Genomic DNA, 24,935 nt, shown 5'->3' with positions numbered 1-24,935 from the left:
AGTATTTTCAGACACACATTTAGCAAGCAAGCTCTTTCTTGGATTATGATTGTCAGGTAATCTTTTCTCTATGCCCCCTCTTCCATTTTACTTTCCTCCTCTATTCCCCCTTTTTTCATGTGTAGATAACATTGAACACACATTTCTTTCTCTGTATCTGAGATTACACAAGGGTAAAGCCTCTCCACCTTCATTAAACAAAATTATTTCCTCTGGTGGGTTGGCCACCTGGAACATAAAACATAAAGCTATTTTAGCAGGAACTAATGTGGTTTCTGGCAGGACAGCCAACAGTATCCTCATTGGCACATCCTTGGTGGTAGTGCTGAACCCCCCAGCGGGGTGAAGGCAGGGTGAGAAGCATTCTTGAGTCACGTGGATCACAGGATTAAATCCAATGACTGAAAAAAAAAGAAAAATACAAAGACTGGAATGTGTAAACAGTGAAGGGAAAAAAAAAAAGTGGAAATCAGAATTAAACTTGAAGCCTTTTTGTTAAAACTCTCTGAAAGGGTGTCACAGTATAAGACCAGCTTAATGGACCTTTTCTTAGGCACTTTCTTACCCAGTGACTCAACCATATATTTAATAAAACACTTTATATATCATATCCTAATGGTAGTAACATAATATTTGTGAGCCTAAATATATTCTCAGCAACTGCACCAGAGCTCTTCTTAGTACTACTAAAACCATTAAACAGGACTAGAATGCAGGGTGTCATGCCCTTCTTTTGCTGGCTATTACTGCCAACACTAATGGATGCTGTTATTATATTCAGTAACAATGGACACCACCAGTGCCAAGGGCAGCTTCCACTTTTGTTGGTTACACATCACTGTGAAGTAGATCAGGCACCACTACTAGCACATATGTCCCTGCACTTCTGTGGTTTATCCATGATCACAGGTGTTTGTTGCAAAAGGAAGAATGCTTTTCATGGGCTCTGGTTCCACATAAAATTAAATAGGAAAATTAAATCACCTGCAGACAGAAGGTTAGGATTTTTCTTCAGTCATAATACCAAGACATATGGATATCTTTATGATAAATCATATAATGATAAATCAGATCTCCCCAGTATAGCTGTACAATATTACAAATATTACAAATCAGCAATGTATGGCAGCCCTGTTCACCCCCTTCAACACTTTTCTTGCAAATAAGGGCAACTTGAAATGGATGTCTGAAATCAGAAGCAGTTATTAATACTGAATATACATTTTGGTAGAAAAAAGTAACACTTTAAAGTGGGAATTAGAATTACAGAAGAAACATGAGTCCAAATGCAGAAGAGACACACAAAAGAGAAGCAGTATCTCCAATGGCCAGTATCTCAAGGGCTTAGCAGGACCCAAACAAACAATTTTTTGCACTCTGATTAAAAGGCTTATTGAAAAATCGCCATGTTTTTCACAAAGGTGTCAAAGTAGAAAGATGAACTTTCAGCCTTAGCTCAATGTCATGCTGCAGTGCGTAAGAAAAGAACAAACACAAGCTCACAAATGCAGTTTGTTCTCTGTATCATGAAAGCCTGGCAGAACTCCAGTGCTGGAGTAATGCCAAACCAGCACACCAGTGTCTTTGATCTTCTAAAGCTTGTGTTTTCCTTTAGTGTTTAACATCTCAACTAATTTAAAACCAATGTACAAATGGCTCTCAGAAATAATTGTGAGCAGCCAAAGTCTCGACATTTCATAACTATTCAGGTCGTTGGCAACTGTTGCAAGTGGAAACGTGGAAAGCTTCAGGCGCTGAGCTGCCGGCAGTGCAAACACCCTCGATGCCCTGCATGGCTGTGCATTGCTGCCCGCAGGTTGCTGAACATCTGCATTCCCATGGGCAGAGTATTTCTCGGCTTTCTACCTACAAAACTTTTGTCTGAACCCTAGATCTATCAGATCTGACACCAACCCATCACGGCAGGGTGATTTCCTTCGTCAGACACCACAGAAGCGCTCATTTCACTCCCACACAGCGCTGCTGCTGCTCAGGAACAGCCCGGGTGTGACAGCCCTGAGGGAATTCTGCACTGTCTCCTGCAACTTCCACTCATCAGTCACTAACCTCGCCGCGTTTTTAGTCTTCTTAGACTAAAAAGTTCATTCTTATGGCATCTGCTACAGCTCCATTCGTGACACTTGTGCTCCCCATGATTATGCTTGTGACTACTTGTGACAGACCGGCTCCGGAAAGGAGACCAAAAAGATACTTCAGCTGCATCGTCACGCCAGGCTCGGTTCACTGCCTCCTCAAGGAACTGGTCAAGTTCAGCCACCGCCATCGCGGGCGGGGAGGGCGCGGGCAGGGCAGGGCAGGGCAGGGCGCAGCCCCGGCCTCCTCGGGCCCCTCACGGCCCCGCTCTGCCCCCAGAGCCGCTCCGCCCCTCGCCAGCGCCTCACCGACCGCAGCCCTCACGTCTGATGCAATTCGCTTCCCCCCTTGCTCGCGGCCTCGGGCCAACCACGAGCTCTCCCGGCCGGATCGTCACGCCTCGCAGCCAATGAGAGAGAGCCACGATGGTAGAAATGCGGGCGGGGCGGCGCGGGGCGCAGACGGCCGCGCTGGTGACGCCGGGCGGCGTGTCCGCTGTCCCGCCGTGCCGCCATGGCAGCGCTGCCCGGTGCCGCGGCCCCGCGGCTGCTCCTCATCCCTAGCAAAGCGGCCGAGGCTCCCGGCCCCGCGGCTGCCCGGCATCTGTCCGTTGTCCTGCCGGCAGCAGCCGACCCCGACATCCCGGGGATGGAGACCACGCAGCCGGCCCGCAAGCGGCAGCGGCTCACGCATCTGAGCCCGGAGGAGAAGGCGCTGCGCAGGTGAGTGGGGGGCGGCACCCGGAGGGCTGCGGCTGTGCTTGGTGGGTGTAAGGTCTCCCGCTGACGGCCGCTCTGCCCCGCAGGAAGCTGAAGAACCGCGTGGCGGCCCAGAGTGCCCGCGACAGGAAGAAGGCGCGGATGACAGAGCTGGAGCAGCAGGTGGTGGAGCTGGAGGAGGAGGTAAGGGGCTGGGGGGGATAAGGGGCTGGAGGAGGGAGAGGAGGAATGGAGCGGCCTCCCTGCCTCACGGCTCTTTGCAGAACCAGAAGCTGCTGCGGGAAAACCAGCTCTTGCGGGAAAGGACGTGTAACCTCGCGCGGGAGAACCAGGAGCTCCGCTCCCGCCTGGGTTTAGATGCTCTGAAGACGGAGGAGGAGGGTGACGAGTTCCAGGTGAGCCGCGCTGCTGGAGTGACTGCCCCGCCCTGGGCAGAGCTGCCCCGCTCCCGGGGCAACCTCGGTGCTGTGGGCAGGGATATGCCGGAAATACCTTTGTCCTCCATGTGGAGGCTGTCCTGAAACTCGGCGGGTGCCACGTCGAAATGGGTAATGTGGGATGTAGAAAGCTGACTAGTTCCAGGCTGTTTTAAGACAGTTTTCTCTGTTTTTTTACCTTATAGAAGTGAAGTCGAAACTGTTACAGTCACGTAGGTGTGTCTCAGATGTGGTGGAGAGGGTCAGGCTTTCATTTAAAAGTGTCAAACAAAATTAATGTGCAAATGTAGGGAAACCTCACTGAACTTTTAAATTACCTTACCTTCAGGTTCCTACAGAACAATCAAATAGAGAATTCTGTGTTGGAAACCTTAGCAGAAAAATTATGATCTTGAAGATCATGTACTGTAGTGCCTGCCAGAACACTTGCAGTAACTGAGTTTTTGCCTTGGTACAGGTTGTGAAGGAATCCCAGGTGGATGAGATCAGATTGGTGACCGGGTCCGCTGAGTCCGCAGCACTCAGACTACGTGTTCCTCTGCAGCAGGTGCAGGCCCAGCAGTCACCATTTCTGATAGTTTCCACATGGATTCTGATGGCAGTGACTCTTCAGACTCTGAGGTGAGCATCCAGTCCTATAAAAACTGTCCATTAAATTTGGAACCACTGTAGATTTAAGACTAGTGTTTTAATATTTTGATAAATAATTTGATGATTTCCATTCATTCCGAATCTTGGAATGCCATACCTGTGTGTCAGAACAGCTGTGTTAGGCTGTGTCCAGTGAGTACAGGAGTTCAACAACACCCACACGAAAAAACCCAGTCCCCACAGCTTTAGTCATGTGCAAGTCTGCCTAAGGCAGGTTTTGGTCTGTGCTCTGTGTAGCCAGCAGGCACTGTGATGTTTGTACTTGATGGGTACAAGATCTCAAGGAGCTTCTAATAGTGGCTGTAAATCTCAAATGCATGTATAATTCCCTGGGGATTGCCAGTACCCTTACAAAAAAAGCTGTGGGTGAAGAATGACTGTGCCCTGGCACAGATTGCTCAGAAGGGTGTGGAGTCTCCCTCAGTGGAGACAGTCAGGAACCATCTGGTGCAATCCTGTGCCATGTGCTCTACGATGACTCTGCTTGAGCAGGGAAATTGGACCAGCTGAGACCTACTGTGGTCCCTTCCAACCTGGCCTATTCTGTGAATTTCTGTAAGATAGGTAACTGCCTTAACTGTGTGTTTGATGATATTCTTGGTAAAATAACTGTGATTGCATCAGTGTATATTAACTTCCACGTGGAGGTTAATAGATGCCACATTTGATGTTTGGCTGTAACAGTAATAAGCTGTCTTTCTAAAACTGTTTTTCATTTTGCAGTCTGATCTCCTCTTGGGCTTTCTGGACAGTCTGGACCCAGAGTTGTTTCTCAAATATGCTGATTCAGAGTCAACGTGCCTGGAAAAGCTGGACGAAGAGATCTCTGGAGAAACAAATTCCGTACCAACCGCCTTCTCTCCCTCTTTGGGGTCCCCATCAGCTAAGCTGGAAGCCATTAATGAACTCATAAGGTTTGATCACGTGTATACAAAACCCCTAGTAGTGGAGATTCCTGTTGAAGTGGGCAACCAAACCAATATGCTAGTGAAAATTGAGAAAGAAAATCTCTCTTCATCTGACGACAAGGCCGTCCGTGAAATTCCACTGTCTGTGAAGAAGGAACCTGTAGACAGCTTCATGTCTGAACTGGGCTTTTCTCATCTGCTTTCTTCTTGTCATAGTCTTGAAGCCTCAAGCTACCTGTTGGATGGCTGTAGTGACTCTGGGTATGAAGGATCCCTGTCGCCTTTCAGCGAAACATCGTCTCCGCTTGGCACTGACCATGCGTGGGAGGATAGCTTTGCCAAGGAACTCTTTCCCCAGCTCATCAGTGTCTAACCTGGTAGTGTTAACTCCCTGTGAACAACTGTCCTGGCAGGATATCAGCAATGCCCCTTTGGGGTGTATGTGGGGAAAATCATGTCCATTCAGAAAAGTGTTTCTCATCTTTACCATGCTAGTAGATGGTATGAAAAAGCCAAGGGTGTCCTGTCCTGCCCTGGCTCCCCCCCAGTCAGTGTTGGCTTAGGAGAGAGGCAGGTTTGTTTCTCAAGAACTTGCTCATTCTCCATGAACCTGAAAATGGTTTGTTTTCCAGTTAAAATTTTAACACCAAAAACTAAACTGGAATATTCATGTATAGTCAACTGGGCTAGACCTTAATAGTCTCTAAGTCTTACAGCTTCACTAAATGCTTGTTTTCCATTTGCTATGTAGAGTTGCTTTGTCCATTTAATATTTAACTGTATTGGTGCAATTAAAATGCAGTGCAGCTCACTGACCCTGTTTTGCTGTAGAACTCAGTGGGGAGGGGAGAATATCTGGGCCTTGGAGAATTTAAGTTCAGGCCCCTCAGTGTCTCATCCTGCCACAATGCATTGAGGAGCACTGCTCATAAGGTGTCTGCAGCTGGATGCTTCAGCAGTTCCCTTTTGGGGACACTGGATGGGGTAGATGGGTTTGTGTGAAGGCCAGAGCTACTGGAGCAAAACTTTTAGCCTCTGTAAGGCAGGCAGGTGGCAGGAGCTTGAAGTCTGAATATTCAAAAGTCAGGGCAGTGGTGGCACCCTGGTGGCCAGTAATGCTGTCCAAAATTCTCAGTCTGAGGGGAGGTGGGTGCGAGAAAGACATGGACTGAAAATGGTTACAGATTCTGTATTGCCACAGGAAATCCTGAAACATCAAATGACTTGGTCAGGAGTTAATTTCAGATACCACAGCAGGACTTCTCATTGTCCACATCCATTTGCTCCAGTATCAAGTATTTATCACAATATTAAAAACATCTGGAGAGACAGAAGAAATTTTCTACTGAAAATAAGAGAGCTGTTGCAGGTGTTGGCACAGCTATTCTTGGTTTCAATGCTATTTCACGTTTTGCATTCCATTTTGACAAAAATAACTTGGGGTGGGGAAGAAAGAAAACCAGAGATGTTTCGGTCAGTAACATTCAAGGTGACAGGACTTGGCATACTTTATCCTGACTTACTGCAAAAACTGGGTCCCACAACAACCTGTTAATAGTTACCGAGATCTCTTCCACCAAAAAACACAGAAGCAGTTCTTGTTTGGCATCTAGAAGCCTACTACCATGCAGAATTCCTATAATCACTAGTATTTTCTACTAGAATCAAGTCCAGGAAGATGGTACACAAAAAAAGCAAAAGTCTTACCTTCCAACAAAATTACTAAAATCTGAATTTAAAAGTCTTCTCTAACATTAAGAATACCTAGCTTGCTTAGTTCTGAATAGTTTTATTCTGAAGTAAAATGAAAGATCTCAAAACACAAGTTATAGCAACACTTATTGGTACCCCTATTGCTTTGTCAGAGGCCTTTAGGTCATGACAGACTTAAAATAACTCTTCCTTCCTGGCAGCTTCAGGTTTATTCTATTCTGCTGTTGCCTTCCCTTGTCCTGCTGAATACTGTGGAGGGAAAAAGGGGCATGCCTTTGACATAACATAGATAAATTCAAATCTTAAGCCGGAAGAGTACTTTACTGTCCAGCTGAAGGACTGCACGTAGGCTCCCAAGGTTTTTATCACTCTCACCAGGAATGAAACAGTCATCTAAAAAATATTTTAGAAAATTTATTGAAAACTGACATACAAAGGGTGATTTGGTCCCAAGAGAAGACAGACCAGAATCAGATCTTTCGTATTTCAAAATAATGTTTTTCCTAATACTGCATCACATTTGCCATCCCATTTGTGAACAGCATTAATAAAAGTCTTTTAATGAAGACAACAAATGAAACTCACAAATACAGAAGTCTGTAAATGCCCACAGCTTGATCTCTCATCCAATCACCCTCTCCAAGTGATTGCTGTAGCAAGGATCTTGCTCAGTGCTCCTGTCACTTGGTTCCCACTTTTCTATCAATTTAAGCAACTCAGCCCCACTGTCTCCTATCACAAGGGCAGAAATGCATTGTGAAAAAATGAAAGCAAATGTTTTCTATCAAAGCAAACGTAGACATTTTTTTTTTCTCCATCTCATAGTTTTTGTCAACAGTACACCACTCTATTCTTGTTTTAGATGGCAGGTAACAGGCCAGTGATGCTCTATTGGCATTGAATTAAGAGGAAAGACACCTCTGAAAGTCAACCTTTGGTAGAAAGCTAGCAGGAAAAAAGTATGCTTAAAAGCCATCTACAACAATTTCTTATTCTGCAAATCTGATATGCAATTTGGTGTTTTTAAGAGGAAAACAACTGCATTGTTTGATGTATTTATGCCTCCCACATTTTTTTTACATCTTCTATTGTAGTTTCAGTGTTGCTGAGATGGTTTCATCACATTTTTGAAATTTTCATCCTTTTTCAGTTTATTTAGAATTCAGAACTTTCACCTAAAATACTTCCAACTTTGAACTTTCACTATAATCCAGCAAGCTGAAAACCAGTTACTTACTTGGAGGCATCACATTTTCTACCTGCAGTGACTACAGCCTTCTCCAAACTGACTGCTTTATGTTTTACTCAAGCACTGGAGCATGTCAAAGGCTGTAGGTTTTAAAGACGTTCAGCAGCTTCATAATACATAAGAAATTTTACACAGTTCATGCAAAAGATTTATAGCAGACCCTGAAATGAAATTAGGCATTATAGCAAGATAGGCTGCACATGTTCTTCAACTTAATAAACCTTCCAGAATGGTACAGGTTTATACTGGTTTCCAGAGTAATACCTAATCAAATGCTGGAGTGTTTTTAGTGAAACTCTAAAATGTTTTATCAAAGAGACAGAAAATTGCAGACAACCTTCAACAAAAGCAGCAAGATAAACAGGGTTTAACAAACAGGTATCTTTTGAACAACCAGAAGGAAATAAAGGATGACTGCAAAAAGAGAAGACTGATTTTAAGCTTTTAGCTATGGGTTATTCAACAGTAAAGAATATTATCACAAGGATTATCTTTTAGCTGTGCAGAGGAAGAGTAGATTTTCTTACATGAGCAGCTGTGTTACTGTGTACTTGCTCCTTTATGTTAGCAAGATGTCAAAACCAGATTGGGACTTAGGACTCTGAATAGAACCTATTACTTGGAAAGGGATTTCTTATGAAAAGCCTCAACTCATGTATCTCTGAGAAAGCTCAAGGGCTTATGAATAAAAGATAAAACCCTTAAACAAGTTAGAGAACCTTAAGCATAAGGAACTGCTGTGCTTTGAGAAAAGGTACAAGCAATAACTCATTGTGGATTCCTTTCCTTGGCACCCTGTGCAGGGTAGAAAATTCTTTTGGCATGCATCTGTATAAACAATGTGATGCTGTATTATTGGCACAAACTGTGGCTCAAATTTTATGTCTAGATTCTCTCAGGAAAATGTCAGGCATCTCCTTTACTTCACCAGCAAAGGTTGGGACTTGGGTACAGACAATAATCCAGCATTTGACCCTCCTAATGGCAGCAAGCAGCCATTATTATCCCTGTTATCTGATTTACTTATCATGTTTATCCAAATTAACGGATGCCATCCATTTCATCAGAAGTTACACTGTCTTCAACTGACTTTCCAACTCCCTGCACGCAAACAATCTCAGCACAATGTAAAATGTGAATCTCTTTGCTGAGAACCACTTTTCTCCAAACCTTGCATTGTTTGGGGAGGGGAACATCAAAAACCCACAAATAAAATTGAGAAGCCAATGAACCAAAGATGACTGAAGTTAGCAGGTATCCTGCAAGTTATAACTGCTGGCTTTACTTTCTACAAAGCAAAAGACTTAAGCTCAGCTGTAATATTCCCTCCCTACTACTCCATAGATTGTGTAATTCCTACATCTGAGTTTACATCAAGTCCAGACAAACAAGATGGTGTGAAAAGATGTATTACCAGAGGGACTGTTTTTCTATCCGTGACTAGATTTGAAGATATTTCTTCCTTTACATTTTGTAATTCAAATTAAACCGAATGGCCAAGCACAGTATGTGCATCAGTTTCAATGGCTCAGTAAGAAAAAGGTGTGGCTTAAGCCACAGTTACATTCAGTATTTGGATTTTATGCTTTACCAAGGGCAATTAAGAGGATATTTCACCATGAAGCAAGATGGAAAGCAACCTCCCTGTTCCAAAGGCCTCTGAATTACCTTTTCAGTAAAAGTAAGAATATTTAACAGATTGGAACACAGAAATCTTAGGGTGTTTCCTGGCCACCCTGTGATTGTGGTGTGCTTATGATTGTTAGTAAGAAAACAAAAACAAATAATATAACTTCAGATTCACACATCAAACCAGAAAAAAAATCCAAAAACATCAACAATAAGCATCAGAAGCTCACCACTTCCAGTCTAAAATCTGGCATCTACAACTCCATTTCTTCTTCTGCACACCCAGATATTCCCAAACTAGCATATGGATCTGGAGACATGGCAGTCTGTTGTGATCCAGGGAACGTTTCAGTCTGTGGGTCAAAAGGAGCTCTTGGTGTTGGCTGCTTAGCTTGACATACTTCTGTACTCTGCTGCTTGAAGTTCTTAACAGAAACAGACTTCAGTTTATCTGTCATAAATTCAGGAAGAGGTTTCCAAAGCACGAGCTCCATAGAAGGACGGCTCCTAGAAGGGATGGAGTTTCAGTAAGAAATTTAAGTTCTCCAAGCACAGCTATCAAATGCAGAAGACCTGTATCTTCATCCTTTGAGCTAGCCTGGAACCACATTCCAAATATATACCTTTCCCCCCCACCATTAAATTTCCTCTTCCCTAACTAGTTCCATTATTTCTAATCCTGTATTTCCTCTCTTTTTTGCACCAAACTTGACCACTGTTGGTCATACTTCAAGATCATCTCTTTTTGGAAATTCACATACACGAAACCAAAACTGATACTGATTCACTCAACAAATTTCCCTCTGTAGACATGAGGAGTACAAAACACATACTTGATGACCACTACAGTTACACTTTTGTACATTAGGACAGTTTTTCCTATTTTTAACCAGATGAATGGTCTGTTATACAATGTTGGCTGCACCATGCAGTAATCAAGGACATCTCCATAAACATGAAATGAGGTCTCTCTTTTCATTTGCACATGTTAGCTACATAGCACCGTGATTTCCTCCAGAACTTACATAGATTCTATTATTTTCTTTGTCAGGACTTCACCAAAATCCCTCTTCATCCCTTTCTTAAGGGTATCTGACAGGATAAGAGTGGGCAGATTGCTAACACTTCCATCAGCATGAACTTCCTCATCTTCATCAATTATCCTAGGAATGGAGGGGGAAGAGGGAGATAAACACTATTGAGCATACTGTTATCAGGAACATCCACTGCAGACTACAGTCACATCTACGTGCTCTGCTCTGTGCAGATCTCTGACCTAGGCTGGGTACCAGAAGCAGCAGGGCCATGATAACACGAGTCTCTCTTGGGCCAAAATACCCCGAGAAGGACTTATCACAGAAGCCACTCGAGCAGCAATGCCACTTCTGGTACCTGAGCTAGCTTTGTTACCCCTGTGTTATCCCAGCAGTGTCAGTGCAAACATACACTGAGCAAAAATAAACAAATTCCCTCCAAGGGAAACTCTATGATTCAGCCACGTTACACGAGTGAGTCTCAGCTATGCAGCTGCTTCACCTGCTCAATTCCCCAAAACTGGACTTTGAGAATTATTGCAAAGGTACCCAAAATAGTGCTTCACTTTTCACAACGCTGTGCCAGGTTCTGAGATTAAATCAGCACAAATTGTTGAAGTGTTTAGAACAAATGGAAGCATCTCCTTTGTTTTTGGTTTTTTGTTTTACAGAAAATTTAGCAGTGTAGCTGGGAAGAACAGGGAACGATCCTCCAAGAAGACCAAAGCAGACATAGACAGATAACAGACAGATTTCACTACTCTGATTTACCCATTAAAAAAATAACAGTCTAACAGTTCCTTGCTTCTCCTTATGCATCATCTATGGAGTAATCTACCAAAAAATCTTGTTTTAAAATTTCTGTCACTTTTGGCTTTTCTAATCATCTGCAGTGGTCATTTTAGATATTTTGGAATACCAGCTCCTCTGCAATCAACTGATACATACACATGCCATTCCCAGAAATCTTTCAAGGGCCAGAACGCACAGTAAATTTATTAAAAGACTACAGCAGACTGTCTGTAGCCACCCAATTACCCCACATCACACCATCAGCAAGATGAATCTCAGCCTTACTGCATATGTGCAGAGAGACCTCTCTGGTTCATGCTGCCCCCTCTCCACTGACAAATTCACATTTAAATCACAGAACAAGCTGCAGTTGGTTGAAAAAAACTGAGCTCAAGCCTGAGCAGGTAAATGTTAGAGGTTGAACTTCTGGATGCTCACAGAAGAGCATTAAACCCCATTATGGTATATTGAAGCTGCATAATGATTGTGAGCAGGGTGTTATTTACTCAGTATCTCCTGCTCTGGCACCCTCCATTTCAGATCAGCCTGAAGATTCACAGACCATGGGTAGCCTAAAATGAAATAATTTGAACAGAAGGTTCACCTTAGACTTACAGCAGTGTTATCCCACTGCTAAGTGCTAGATTTACCCCTGAATGCCCACCAAAAAAGGGAAAGCTCAGCAAAGCCGGGCTACTCAATCCCTGCATTTACCTGTCCTCAATTTCCTGAAGTTTCCTGCGAGCAACCTCGCACTGCTGTTCCCCCATTGTCTGATCCATTTCTTCACAGGGAATTTCTAACATGGCAGTTTCAGGACCGCTGCCACCATACTGACTTGCTACCTCCCCAGCTGCCTGCTGACCTGCACAAAGAATCCATTCTTCAGTGCTGGGATTCAAAGGGCAATTTTTGGCTCCTGTCAGTCTCTTCTTCCGCGCAGGACAGCTAGGAAACAAAGTAAGTTTACAACTGTCAAAAAAAGAAATGTGGCACTCTACAGGAACAAATGTAAAGTGCATTTCAGCAGCATTGACACACTATGGCAATACAACCTTAACAAAGATAATGAATCCACATTGCTCTCAGTAAAATGTAAGTATCTATTCAGGAAAATCAGTGCCACACAATTAATTAGGTAATAGAAATGGATTTGGGCTCATGTGCAATTCAAGGGAAGAGTTCCAAATGGAAACAATGATAGATTTCCTTCCTGTTTGTATTGTAGGTGAGATGTGTTCAAATCTTTTACAAAACAAAAAGCAAATCAGGATTTTTCAGGCTATAAAAGACAAATTAATTTACCCTTCTGCCTCTTCTTCTAGCTTATGCTTCTTTCCACATCGCACAGAGACACTGCAAAAGAAAAACAGTTACTTGGCTTCAAATCGTATCTTCTGGTTACACTGATATTTTCAAACAATATTTTCTTCCCTTTGAAAATTTAATCTGAGATCAACAGTCACAGTATGCCACCAGTTGTGATGGGAGTAAAAGTTTGGGACAATAAGTGACCAATTTGTTCCAAAGGAAGTCAAAGGCAGCTGTAATTGCTCAGTTCTCTGAACAGAATTCCACATTAATTTCTTCTCCTTTCGTTATTTAGTTTTTCACAAGGGGCAAGACCAATTTTTGCTAAAATTCAAATGCTCCAAGAAGCAACGCATGACCCAGCTTGAGTCTCTTAATACTTTGTATCACAGGGATACTGAAAAAAATACTGAAACAAATAAATGAGTTTGAAAGTATGCAATGATGATACACTCGATCACCTTTCTTGCCTTTTAAAAGGCTCCTTCATCCCCCACCAGCCAGCTTCAAGGTCCTTAGCCCAGCACAATACAATTTTCTAACCTCCTACCAGCGCAACACCGCTGCAAAGAATACAGATCCCAGCCGCCTCGCAAAGCACCCGCCGCAGCTCCCCACTGCCGGCGCTCCGGCCTCGGCCCTGCGGGAGCGGGTCTGGCACTTACTGGCTGCGGCTCCTGCTGAAGGAGCTCACCGGGGCCACCGTCAGCCCCTCGCTGTGGCTCCCGAGCGCGGCCAGGGAGGCCAGGTCGAAGCTGCTCTGCAGGCAGAGGCCGGAGGATCCGTCCACGCCGTCGTTTCCGATCCCTGCCATGACCATCCCGGGTGGCTGCAGACGGCCGTGGCCGCCGGCTAAGGGCTGCGGGCCGTGGCGCTCCGGGGCAGCGGCCGGCGCCGCGGGGAGCTCCACGGCCGGGCCCGCCGGGATGCCCTGGCAGGATCTGCCTAGCGCTGCCATTTCCTGCTGCGGGGGAGAAAGCGCACATCAACGCCGCAATCCGCGCTGCGCGACGCGCCGGCCCTGCCCGAGGCGCTCCCGCAGGAGCCCCGCACGAAACCTCCTCCGCCCGCAGCGCTCAGCCGGGCCGAGCCGGGCCCGCGGCTGCGGCCACCGCTACAGCCCGGGTCCTTCCAGGCCTTTCGCCGCGATCCGATAAGGACCCGCGGGCACTGTGGGAGTTGTAGTCCCGGGCGCTGGGAGACCTGCGGGAGTTGTAGTCCTGGGTGCTGTGGGACCTGTGGGAGTTGTAGTCCTGGGTGCTGTGGGAGACGCGCTCTGGGAGCGGGGTCCCCGCGGGGGCGCCGCGGGGTCCCCGAGGAGGGCCGGGACAGCCCCTCCCCTGTCCGTGGCCCGGCCTAATCCCCTCAGCGGGGCGGGCACGGTCCGGCAGCCAAATCCCGGTCAGCTGAGGAGCTCAGGCGGGCTCGGGGAGGTAGCGAACAGAGCCGAGCCGAGGCGAGCCGAGCCGAGCTGAGCTGAGCTGAGCTGCGGGCGGCAGGAGGGAGGGATGGCGCCCAGGCACACGGTAACCGCCCGTCCTTGATTTAGCTGCGGGAGGCTGCGGGTGCGGGTTCTGCGCGGAGAACAGAGAAGGACAGTGCGTGTACACAGTGTAAGAGGTGGGAAAGCTCCCTGAGGCTGCTCTGAGGCTTTATCGAAGTTGGACATCCCTGTCACAAAAAAGTTCGGAACCGTTGAGGAGAGTCCCAATGGGCGGGGAGAAAAAAACCAAAATCAACCAAAACAACAGCAAAAAGCAAAGCTTTTTTCTGTCTTAATACATTAGTAACTTAAGTTCTTTGGCACTTTTTTTTTCCTGTAACGTAGTTTATTAAATTTTGCAAAGGAACTCTAACTCAGCCCATGCTCAGAATGGAGCACCAGCCCCTGCTCAGAGGGTCTAGCTCGCCCTGCAAGGTAAGCAGAACCATCCTGGCCTCTGAAGGTGGATCCTGCAGGGAGTTTGTAGTTTTAGCAGTGATGTACAGATGTGAAATGTGCGGGAATTTCATGTTAGCTTTTAAATAGAAATACATTAAGTGATTAGACTCATCAGGTTTTGCGGTTTCCTTGGACACCTGGCTGTGTTAGAAAGTGGAAGCTATAAAAGCAGCTTTCTGATTCTCATATTTTACATTGAATACAAATTGGATGTTGTTTGTGCCATGTTTCTGGGATGAAGTGAACGCCCTTATAAACTGTCAGGAGTTCAGAACACATGAGGCTGTTAATCTGTGCTCTCTCCAAACTCCAGTTGTGACAGCATACCAGTGTCACGAGCCCAGCTGATTTGGACAGGAAGAACAAAAGATCTGTCATAATAAAACCTAACTTATATGATGTATGTTCATTATTTTGGGTTGTTTGTTTGTTTATTTTCTGTCCCTTCTAGATTCCAGCTTATACCCATAAGACACACAAAATACATTTACAGTACTTAGTTAATATAAGGGTCTGAGTGTGCAGTGCCAGTATTTACCACATCAATTTTGGTTTTTTTCTACCATAATCACTGCAGCCCTTACTTATAACTCTTAATTCATTGCTTGGTTTGACATTCAGAAAAACACTTTTTATTCTTGGAAACTGTAAGGAAATCTTAATTGGATTTTACTTTAATAAGATCAATTTAAACTTGCAAATTTCAGCGGGGGAGAGAAGAAGGAAGGAAGTTTTGATGAATTATCTTTAGGAAGGACACAGCTCTTTGAGAATACAGTACAGTATCTGGAATAACTCAGCATTTCTGGGAACTGGACCAAGAATGAGAATGATGAAGAATTAGTCTACATACCTTACAATGAGAAATTCAGGGAGTAGAAATTTATTAAAATAAATATGTACAGCCTTTATATATGAAGGAAGGGGATATTTGATCACTGAAGTGTCTTTAATATAGGAGACGTTGTGTCCAGCTGAAATTAATCAATAACATAATACGAGATGAAATTAGGACCTAATTTAAAAGGAAAGATTTGCTAGACATTTGAACTGGATGTTATTTTTAGTATGATCATATTCAGTAAAAAGTAAACTTAGAGAGCACTGCATGAGGATATCAAACACTGTATAAATCTCTGGAGATATCTGTCCATGGGGCCTCATCCAAAGTATGGTTTATGACCAGTTAGATTCTTGAGATTTGAATGTATCACAGTAGTAGTTTGTGTTGACCTTAAAACCTGTGAATCTGTGACTCTATGAATTTTAGTTTGTGAATACTTATTTGAGACTGTAACTTGGTCATGGATATTGAAAAATTTAAAAAATACGTGCCAATATGACAATAAACTTTAAACGAATATTATTGCTAGTGAACAAATTATTGTGATTGAGGTACTAAGGCTTTGCACCTGCCAACTTGCAGACAACGAGAAATCATTTTAGGGACTTAAAGTATTGCTCAGAGGGAAATAAAACATTGTTACTTCTCACATCTTGGTTAAAATGTGACTCACAGAAACTGAGCTTTGGTTAATTCTTATACTGAGTCTTTGTGTCTCTAACACCAGACATAAACAGTCCTAGCATTCTTTCATTAAAAACAGATACCATGAGCAGTGTGGCTTATGCAAAAAGCATTTGCTCAGTTCCTAATAACAGCTGTAATGGTTTTGTTGCCTACACTTAATCTGGAGACTTGTAATTGTGGTATTTCTAAAGGCTGTTAATGATCAGGGCCAAAGCCAGCCTGAAATGCTTCTCCTGCTGCAGTGTTCAGGAGTTCAGGCTGTTTTTTAAACAAATACTTTGACTGCTCCTTATGAAATACATTATGTATTTCACCATAATTTTCTTTTAGATATTACATGTGTGTGGGCTCAGGGTCCTATCTCTTTTCATGCCCATGATTTTCTTTTGTTCCCCAGCTCCCCAGCTGGACGTTGTTCCTGGCTGTTTGTGCTGTTGGAATTGGAGGCACCTTTCAGTATGGGTATAATGTCTCTATTATCAATGCACCCACACAGGTAAAAGCTCATCTTTTGTTCACTGGGCTGTTTTCTCTCTGAACGAGGCCATGAGGCCAAATGTGCTTTTGTCATGATCACAGTGGGAACTGAAGCACTCTTTCCCTCATGTGAAGGAATCTTGTTCATTTCCTATGTGGTTTCATGTGCATTTGTTTGTGAGTACCTCCCATCAGAGCTAGTCTGTGTCAGACAAAAGTGCCAAATAGGCCACATAAATACCTTTATTATTAGAAGGATTAACTGAATAAGTAATATATTTTTCAGTTATTAAAATCACCCAGAACACTAAGGATAGAATAGACCAGAACATTTTCAGTTGGAAGGGACCTACAATGACCATCTAGTCCAACTACCTGACCACTTCAGGGCTGACCAAAAGTTAAAGCATGTTACTAACAGCATTGTCCAAATGCCCTTGGAGCATTGACCACTTGTCTGGGAAGCCTGTTCTTCAGTTTGGCCACCCTTTCTGTAGGATATCACCACTGTTTCTCCAAATGTCAAGTTTAAACCTCCCCTGACACAGCTTTGAGCCATTCCCATTCTTTCTATCCCTGGATAACAGGGAGAAAGCATAGTTACTATTTAAAGGTGTCCATCACAAGGCAGATCACTGAAAAAGTCCTTCTTAGGGAATTAAAATGTTGCATCTGTAGTGACTGAGTACTTGTAGGTATTGTCATTTGTTACTTGAGCGTTCTTTGCTGTAGCCTCCAGGATTCTGCATATTTTGTGGATGACTCAAGGATCTGAGCAAATGTTCTTGTGAAAGTGGTAGGTATCAGTTTTTTGCTACCAGCTGATGCTTTTGTTTGGGAAACTGTGAAGACTGAATTTGCTTCAACACAGTATGCTTTTTACAAAGCTTAAAGAAGCTGTTTGTGCAAGAACATGTCATATGCTGGGAACCGAGGGAGAGTCCAAGAAATTCGTTCTTCTGTAGTCTTTGTTTGCAGGCAAAAAACAGGAGCCTCTGATTACAGATAAGTGCCAGTTCAAGAGTTTCTAAAGGCAAATTTTAGAAAACCAAGCATGTGGAATAACAGCTTCAAAGTTCTGACCCATTAGTACTCTAAGAAAGGTGGAGTATTATTAAAGTTGAAAAAGGGATTTTACTCTGACTTTTTGGATTGCACTAAGGCAGGGAGATTTCGATCAAGTGTCAGAATGAGTTTCCTACAGTAAAATTTTTTAGGTTGCAAGGCCTCTGTGCTCTGAGATGTTCCCAAAAACAGTTGGGCCAACCATCCACCCTGTTCCCCTCCTTGTTCAGAAGGACCTCAGAGCTCTCTCGTGGCACTGCATGTCAGGGTTGTGTTTCTCCTCTGCTGCAGCACCTGAGGCAGGGCACAAAGCAGAGCTGCTCAGCAGCCTTTCAGGTGTGTGGGGAGTAAGAAACACAAAGTGTTGTGGTCAAGGAAGATTCTGCCAGTCAGATGATATCTCTTAGAATTAACTCCTAGAATTGATTTTCAGGATTGGGGTGCAAGTTATTTGTAGTGCTGTGTGTAGGGCTGTATAAAATGCTACACATTCATCACTCTTTTCTACTGCAGCATATACACAAGTTCTTAAACGAGACCTGGAGTAGTCGTTATCACAAGGAGCTAAATGCAGATTTGCTGACTTTTCTTTGGTCTGTCATTGCTTCTATCTTTTCCCTTGGAGGCCTGTGTGGAGCCCTGATTGGAGGCAGCATGGCCATACGCCTGGGCAGGTCAGTTGCAGCAGCAGGTATATGAAAGCATGTTTGCTTTTCCTACCTTCCCACTGGAACAGAAAATAAATAAATGGAAAAAGACTGTGAGAAAAGAGTATCTTGGGTACCTACACATGTTTTTTCACTTTAAAACTGAGTTTTCTAGTAGACTTTTACAGTTCATTCCAATGTGACTTTCAAGGATGAGCCTGTCTTAGTCTTTGCATTACATTTACTGAAATCTGAGTAGGGGAATGCACACAGTGTGTTGGAAACATGAGTTCTCCCCTGATACGTTTGCAGCCTTTGTGCCAGCAAGGATATACAGCTTCATCTGTTGCACTTCATTTGTCTAAATGAAGAAACTCCACTCCTACCTTGTCAGGCATTTCTGTCATATTTATACATTAATTCTTATGTTTAGACATTTTAAAAACATAAGCAGTTGTATCAGATATCTGGGTTTCCAGGGAATAGCATGTTTCTTCAGTATAAAGTCCATTTATCCCCCCACATTGTCAGAAAGGAAAACTGTTTAAAAACTCCCATTATTACAGATTTCCATAATGTCTGGTTGAGGTGGGTTGTTTTCAGGTTTGGTTTTTTTTTTTTGTTTTTGTGGTTTTTTTTTTGTTTGTTTGTTTTAATAAGTTTTTCTTTGTTCTGTGGTATTATTATTATTATTATTATTATTATTATTATTATTATTATTATTATTATTATTATTATTATTATTTTTGTTCCTCCTTTTTAGGAAAGGAGCTCTTTTGATGAATAACATTATAGCAATACTAGCCTCCATTTTAATGGGGATCAGTTTTCCTACAGGATTGTTTGAGTTACTGATTGCTGGAAGGTTTTTGATTGGCATAAATTCAGGTGAATGATTTCTTATTCCTACTATCAATAAACTATGGTGAATGATAAATTATTTTTATTTCTGATCCTTTAGGTTTTATGATGAAAGTATTCTGTAGTTTAGCTTGGAATCTGAAGGCAGCTAAATGAATAGGAAATTAATTAAGGCCATTTCGTATGTGTTTTGGTTTAGTAACTCTTTGCAAAACAATTTCTATTGATAGGATAATGTTTTTTCCATTGACTTGCAGGTATTGGGCTCTGTGTGCAGCCTCTTTATATTGGGGAGTTTGCCCCAAAACACTTAAGAGGTGGCTTGGCCATGGGGACTTCCATCTTTCTCACTGGGGGAATTCTGACAGGACAAATAATTGGTTTGAGGTGAGAAATGTTTGAGGTTTTTTTTTTTCCTGTTTTGTGTTATTCCTGTGTAAAGAATTCCAATTTCCTACAGCTCATTGCAGGACATTCCTTGTGCCATTGTAGCATTAGAATTCACAGTAGGTCCCCCTGGGAGAAGAAAATCCTGCTTGAGTCACCTTATTCCTACAACTGCCAGCCATCAGTGCTGTCTCCTCAGGGAAGCAGTGTCAGTTTAGATGGGTCACCAGAACAGCATCAGAAAAGCAGCCACATTTGGGCTGGGTTCATGTTTTCTGCCAGTTTCTTGCTGGAGACAGTGGATGTTGGCAAGGACTTGAGAGCAAAGGACTCACATTTCTGTATCACAGCACTAGCACTGCTTTTGCCCCCCTGTATGATCAGAGGAAGCTGCTCAGGCCTTCATCCAGCTGGAACTTAGAAGTTCCAAGTGCAGAGACTGCACTAAATAGTAACCAAGAGCTAATTATTATATTTCTTTGCCTTCTTTTTCCACATTTCTCACAGAGAATTATTGGGTGGAGAAAAGCATTGGCCTCTGTTGCTATCCAGCAGCTGTATTCCAGCATTAGCCCAACTGTTATTCCTTCCATGGTTTCCTGAAAGTCCCAGATATCTTCTTATTGACAGAGGTGATGAGCTGAGCTGTGCCAAAGGTAATATTCAGCATCTGTACTTTCTGTTCTCCGGAAGGGTACAATGATTATATTGGGTTCCAGATTCTCCTTTTATCTTTATCCACACAGCACAGTTATATCATCTAGTGCTTTTTGGCCCATGCTTTTCCTACAGTGAGTTTATATGGATGAAGGGATTGTGGAACTCAGGAGCCCATAATGAACAAAATTTTATTATCCTGTTTCAAATATAAGTTCATTGACTGGAGCTCCAAGCTGATTACTCTCATGGAAAGTTCATTATCAGGATCATAAGAACTCCTACTGTTGGCCTTAAGAAGACAAATTGTCACTTGAGATACATTTAATCATGAAGATTTTAAGGAAACTGATGCCGTATAGTCTTTAAGACCATTTGTAAAGATTTTAGTCTGGGATCCAAATGACTTCTGATAATATTTGCCTTATGAGAAGGATTTTCTGTCTTTGCTCCAGCTCACTAACTGCATCCCACTGGCAACATTAAAGTCAGGGCCATAACAAAGGACTCAATATCTGCCTAGAATTTAAGCAAAACTCCTCAAACTGGCAAGAGCGTCCTTTAAGGAAAAGACTGTTTGAAGGTCTGAGGTTCAGATACAAAATATTTTGCCTGATGAATATTTCAAGGACAGATATTCCTCTAAAAAGAAACAAAGAAATGCCACAGAATTCTCCAAATCCACCACACCAAAAAATGTTGAAAAAACAGCAAGGAACAAGCAAGTCACAAAGCAAAGTTTTCATATCCTAGCAAAAGCCAGCTCTTTATGGAAAGAGGTGATTTCACAGAAGTTGTGGTTAATAGGTAAACCTAAATTATTTTTTTCTATTTGTAGCTTTGAAACGATTTCATGGTTCCTCAGAGTACCGAAGGGAGATGGAAGACATCCAGCGGGAATGTTTTGCCTTAGATGGGGAGAAACCCAAGAAGCCCTGGCAGTTATTCAGTGACCGTGCTGTGAGATGGCAGCTCATCACTGTCATCGTGATGACAATGGGCCAACAGCTCAGTGGCATTAATGCTGTAAGAGTTCATATGAGCAAACAGCTTAAATAATTATTTCATTCCCACCTGTTTTTCAGCCATTTATTAATACAAAGGATCCACATAGAGAAGCTCAGAGAAATGGGATAACTGGGAAAGAATATCCTTGCATTATTTTGGTGTTTTTCTTTAACTTTTTTTCTCATTTCTGTGTTTCTGGTATGCAAACTTTTCTAAAGAATGACTTGACACTTCCTATGAAAAAGTAAATAAAGGTGGATCAGTTTATTCCAGTGTGTCTGTTTCAAGAATATAAAACATACTCAGTAAGTTGAATAATCCTGTTGGCTTCTGTGATAGCAATATGTTTACTTAGAAATGAATTTAACAGATTGTTATTGCTGCTTATGTTGAATTAGTAGCTCACAATATAAAATACATTGATCTATATGTTTAGTATGAACATGACTATGTTTCCAGACAATGTTTTAAATACCAGAAAAACCTAATTGTTTGGTTTTGGGTTTTTTTTTTTTTTTTCTGTTGTAGATTTATTTCTATGCAACTTATGTTTTTGAACAAGCTGGGATCATGGCAGAAAAAATCCCGTACGTGACACTCGGCACTGGAGTTTGTGAATGTCTCACAGCCCTCTCCTGTGTAAGGAGCAGTTTGTTCTACCTCCCAGTACAAAGAGCAATGATTCTTCTTGAAGAATATTGGTAAAAATGAGATCAGTGTATTAACAGAAGATTGTATCTTGTCCACAGGGTTTGCTGATAGACCATGTGGGAAGAAGATGCCTTATCATTGGGGGTTATCTCCTCATGACGCTCTGGTGCACTGTTCTGACCTTCTCTCTGACTTACCAGGTGCAAAGGACTTGTTCCTGTCACCCCATGTGACTGAGGAGTGGAAAGGGCACATGGTGACACAATAAGGGGGAATGGGTTTAAACTGAGAGTGGGGTTAGATTAGGTATCAGGAAGAAATTCTTTCCTGTGAGGGTGGAGAGGCCCTGGCACAGAGTGCCCAGAGAAGCTGTGGCTGCCCCATCCCTGGAAGTGTCCCAGGCCAGGTCGGATGGAGCTTGGAGCAGCCTGGGAGAGTGGAAGGTGTCCCTGCCCATGGCCAGGGGTGGGATGGGATGAGCTTTAAAGCCCCTTCCAGCCCAGCCCACACTATGCTTACATAATTCTGATATGATTTAGTAAAAATCATTGAATTAACACTATTTAATTTCTCTGAAGCAGAACTGTTAAATAAATTAGCTGTAAAAGAGTCGTGAAAGATTGCTGGTCTTAATTGAAATAAAATACAGAAGGAAACATAACCGTTAAGCCAGACTTTAAAACTGAATTATCAAAATCTGAACTAAACCTCATTGTCTTCTGTTTCAGGAGCTGTACTCCTGGGTGCCTTACCTGAGCATGACGTGTGTATTTGCCTTCATCTTGAGCTTTGGGCTGGGCCCAGGTATTGCACAGGAACGTGTGTGACTGGGGGAAGTCTGGGAGGGCCGGGGTGTCACACAGCCAAGAAGCCTTTGCAGCACAGCTGCTCTGGCTGAGGAACCCAAGTGAGGCCATCCTGCAGCCCACAGCTGAGCCTTCCATGCATGATTCTGGGGCAGCTATGTGTGAGGGAGGGCATAGTTCTGCCCTTCAGGGCAGAGGAGTTCTACACTTGTCACTGCTCCCTGATCAGTGCTGCTGAAATGGGGCTGTGTTTTAGTGGGAAACTTCCTGCAAGGGCAGTAGCCTCAGAATTGTGCTGTTAGGAATTATAATAGATCAGCTAATGACATATTCAAAATCAAGTCAATCTTTTGTGGCATTGGAAGTACCTCAAATGGACATTTAGCACAACTCTTGTTTCTGAACCATCCTCAGGTGGCATAACAAACACCCTGACAGCTGAGTTATTTGTACAGTCCTCACGTCCTGCTGCCTACATGATCGCAGGGACTGTGAGCTGGGTTAGTTTCTTCACAGTTGGAATGCTCTTTCCCTTCATAGTGGTGAGTATGCACAGCACAATTTCCATTTCATCTGCTCCCAGGTCCCATCCCATTGCTTGTGTTGTATTATATATACTTGTGGATGTTACTGACACTTGACCAGGATGCACACTGCCCCTCAAATGAGCTTAGCTACATTCAGTCCCTCTTAAAAGTGTTTTTTACACATCACAAATCTCAATGTAACATGATAAATGAAAAGTAAAGGAATGCTCTGGAGGGCAATGTTCATGTTTCAGATGAAAAAGAAGGTATCAAAAGCAGAAGAACTTAATCAGATACTGAGATTTAGATAAAGCATTTTTAATAGTGCCTTGTGCTTTTTTGGCAAAGTGACGTTGAGGTGGTACCTGTGGCCAGTAAGTCACATCTCTGAGAACTTGCTGAACTGACAGAGTTCTGCAAGCAGATTGTTAGGAAAGGCAAGACAGGCTTTCATCTCCAGCTTTGTATTTTTAGTTTTAGCACATATTCTTGACAGCAAAACCCACAGGAACAGCATTCATCTGAGTATCTGGATCTGCCTGTCCTTTCTTCATGGCTGAGCTCTGCTTCTCAGTAAGACAGTTGTTTTTTTTTAAATGTACAGCATTGAAAAATATTAACATTCAGAGAAACTTAAATTATATAATCTTAAAATATGTGACAGCTAAGTAGCAAATGTTGACTTCTAGATTAAACATTTGGCTGTTTAAATGGTTTATTTTCAAAATAAAAGTCTACCCAATAATTGCACAGCACTTGACAGTCTTTTATCTAAAAAGTTACAGGTAAAGAATAGGTTGAATGACTCCTTTTAGAAAAACATCTGAGCAGCAATGTTAAGTGTAAATGGAAACAAAAAGCTTATTTTCTCAAAACTACTATTATTACACTTGAAATATGTTGCAATCACATTTATTTTCAGAATGGACTGAAGCAGTATTGTTTTGTGGTGTTCTTACTGGAGTGCTTCGTTGTTGCTGCTTTCATCTTCCTCGTAATTCCCGAGACAAAAAACAAATCTTTTCTGGAAATCAAAAAGGAATTTCACAAGCTTAATTTTGGAAGAAATGCCAGGAAAAAGGAAATGGAGCGTTATGAAAGAAGGCAACTTCAAGATGAATTTTTAAAGATTTCTGCATAATTTCACAAATGCAACAGAACTTCAGTGAGAATTATGAACCTAGTTTTCTAAATTAGGAGTGTGATACATGATCAAGTAGCTTATTAAATCTTCCTGTGTATTTAGAGGAAGTGTAGCTAAAGGCAAGTTAGTACTGCTGAAATGCTGTTAAAACCTGCCTTGCTGAAACAGGTGCTGTAGGGATGCAGAAATGCCAGGGAGGATGCTCAGTGAGCCCCTCTGGCAGATAATTCAGTGACTCTGATTTCTGCAGATAATTCAGTGACTCTTGCATTTTTAAGCCCTGTCTTCAGTTTGGGTCACGGAGTGTATCCAAATGCTTTGCTGAATGTAACATTCTGAGTTCTTGTTAAAACCCACACAAGAACTGAGAACTGATATTTGAAATATTCCAGTTTATGAAGAAATAGGGGTATTTAGTTTCTGTTTTTCCAGTTATGTAACTTTGAAAGCCTTAAAGACATTCCTCATCCATTTCTACTACTGTACTGTACAATAAAAGTACAGCACCTCTCTGAATTACTGGTATTTATAATAAAAACTTGTATCCTTATAAAAGAGTGCCTGGGATTTCAATTTGGTTCATTTTTCCCCCTAACCTAGCATCTTAACATTTCAAGTTATGCAACAGGGTAAAACTTACAGTTTTGGAGGTTAGTTCCCATCAGACTGAGATTTACATACCAAAAAGCATGAAG

At 42.7% G+C, this 24,935-nt stretch overlaps 3 protein-coding genes across 6 annotated transcripts; 2 read left to right on the top strand and 1 right to left on the bottom strand.

Annotated features, from left to right (window-relative positions):
* Positions 1-2,539: 2,539 nt before the first annotated feature.
* Positions 2,540-5,624, top strand: XBP1 (X-box binding protein 1). The gene is given in 6 exon segments (XM_053994244.1): positions 2,540-2,816; positions 2,900-2,996; positions 3,077-3,208; positions 3,708-3,785; positions 3,788-3,871; positions 4,625-5,624. Coding segments are annotated over 6 exon segments (1,158 nt in total). The 5' UTR covers positions 2,540-2,607; the 3' UTR covers positions 5,183-5,624.
* A 1,292-nt stretch (positions 5,625-6,916) lies between these two features.
* CCDC117 (coiled-coil domain containing 117) lies at positions 6,917-13,665 on the bottom strand. 2 transcript variants are annotated; one of them, XM_053994245.1, is made up of 5 exons: positions 13,203-13,665; positions 12,532-12,582; positions 11,941-12,174; positions 10,426-10,563; positions 6,917-9,907 (listed from the first exon to the last, which is right to left on the bottom strand). In XM_053994245.1, exons 1-5 carry the CDS (start codon positions 13,493-13,495, stop codon positions 9,655-9,657), a joined length of 969 nt encoding a protein of 322 aa, XP_053850220.1. In that variant the 5' UTR covers positions 13,496-13,665; the 3' UTR covers positions 6,917-9,654. The 2 variants fall into 2 exon arrangements, with proteins under 2 accessions (XP_053850220.1, XP_053850221.1); XM_053994246.1 differs by lacking the exon at positions 10,426-10,563 and having other exon boundaries at positions 13,203-13,643.
* Positions 13,666-13,765: 100 nt separating this feature from the next.
* On the top strand, positions 13,766-24,798 carry LOC128816546 (solute carrier family 2, facilitated glucose transporter member 11-like). 3 transcript variants are annotated; one of them, XM_053994242.1, is made up of 13 exons: positions 13,766-14,063; positions 14,385-14,455; positions 16,408-16,506; positions 18,066-18,226; positions 18,963-19,087; positions 19,318-19,447; positions 19,955-20,103; positions 20,943-21,130; positions 21,641-21,751; positions 21,862-21,963; positions 22,492-22,567; positions 22,984-23,111; positions 24,019-24,798. In XM_053994242.1, exons 2-13 carry the CDS (start codon positions 14,402-14,404, stop codon positions 24,235-24,237), a joined length of 1,542 nt encoding a protein of 513 aa, XP_053850217.1. In that variant the 5' UTR covers positions 13,766-14,063; positions 14,385-14,401; the 3' UTR covers positions 24,238-24,798. The 3 variants fall into 3 exon arrangements, with proteins under 3 accessions (XP_053850217.1, XP_053850216.1, XP_053850218.1); XM_053994241.1 differs by having other exon boundaries at positions 14,366-14,455; XM_053994243.1 differs by lacking the exon at positions 14,385-14,455.
* The last annotated feature ends 137 nt before the right edge of the window (positions 24,799-24,935 follow it).

This window comes from Vidua macroura, chromosome 18 (genome assembly GCF_024509145.1).
Source record: "Vidua macroura isolate BioBank_ID:100142 chromosome 18, ASM2450914v1, whole genome shotgun sequence".
Lineage (NCBI taxonomy): Eukaryota > Metazoa > Chordata > Aves > Passeriformes > Viduidae > Vidua > Vidua macroura.
The sequence above is the reverse complement of the archived record's forward strand: the minus strand, read 5'-3'. Positions and strand labels throughout refer to the sequence as shown.

What these genes read in the sequence shown, in the direction of transcription:
- CCDC117 (XM_053994245.1), bottom strand. Translation starts at nt 13,495, where the DNA reads ATGGCAGCGCTAGGCAGATCCTGCCAGGGCATCCCGGCGGGCCCGGCC. An exon ending in TTCAGCAGGAGCCGCAGCCA is followed by an intron (nt 12,583 to 13,202) that starts GTAAGTGCCAGA and finishes TTTCTTTTGCAG; the next exon opens with TGTCTCTGTGCGATGTGGAA. An exon ending in CTTCAGGAAATTGAGGACAG is followed by an intron (nt 10,564 to 11,940) that starts GTAAATGCAGGG and finishes CTCCATTCCTAG; the next exon opens with GATAATTGATGAAGATGAGG.
- LOC128816546 (XM_053994241.1), top strand. An exon ending in GGTCTAGCTCGCCCTGCAAG is followed by an intron (nt 14,456 to 16,407) that starts GTAAGCAGAACC and finishes TTTGTTCCCCAG; the next exon opens with CTCCCCAGCTGGACGTTGTT. An exon ending in GGACAAATAATTGGTTTGAG is followed by an intron (nt 19,448 to 19,954) that starts GTGAGAAATGTT and finishes CATTTCTCACAG; the next exon opens with AGAATTATTGGGTGGAGAAA.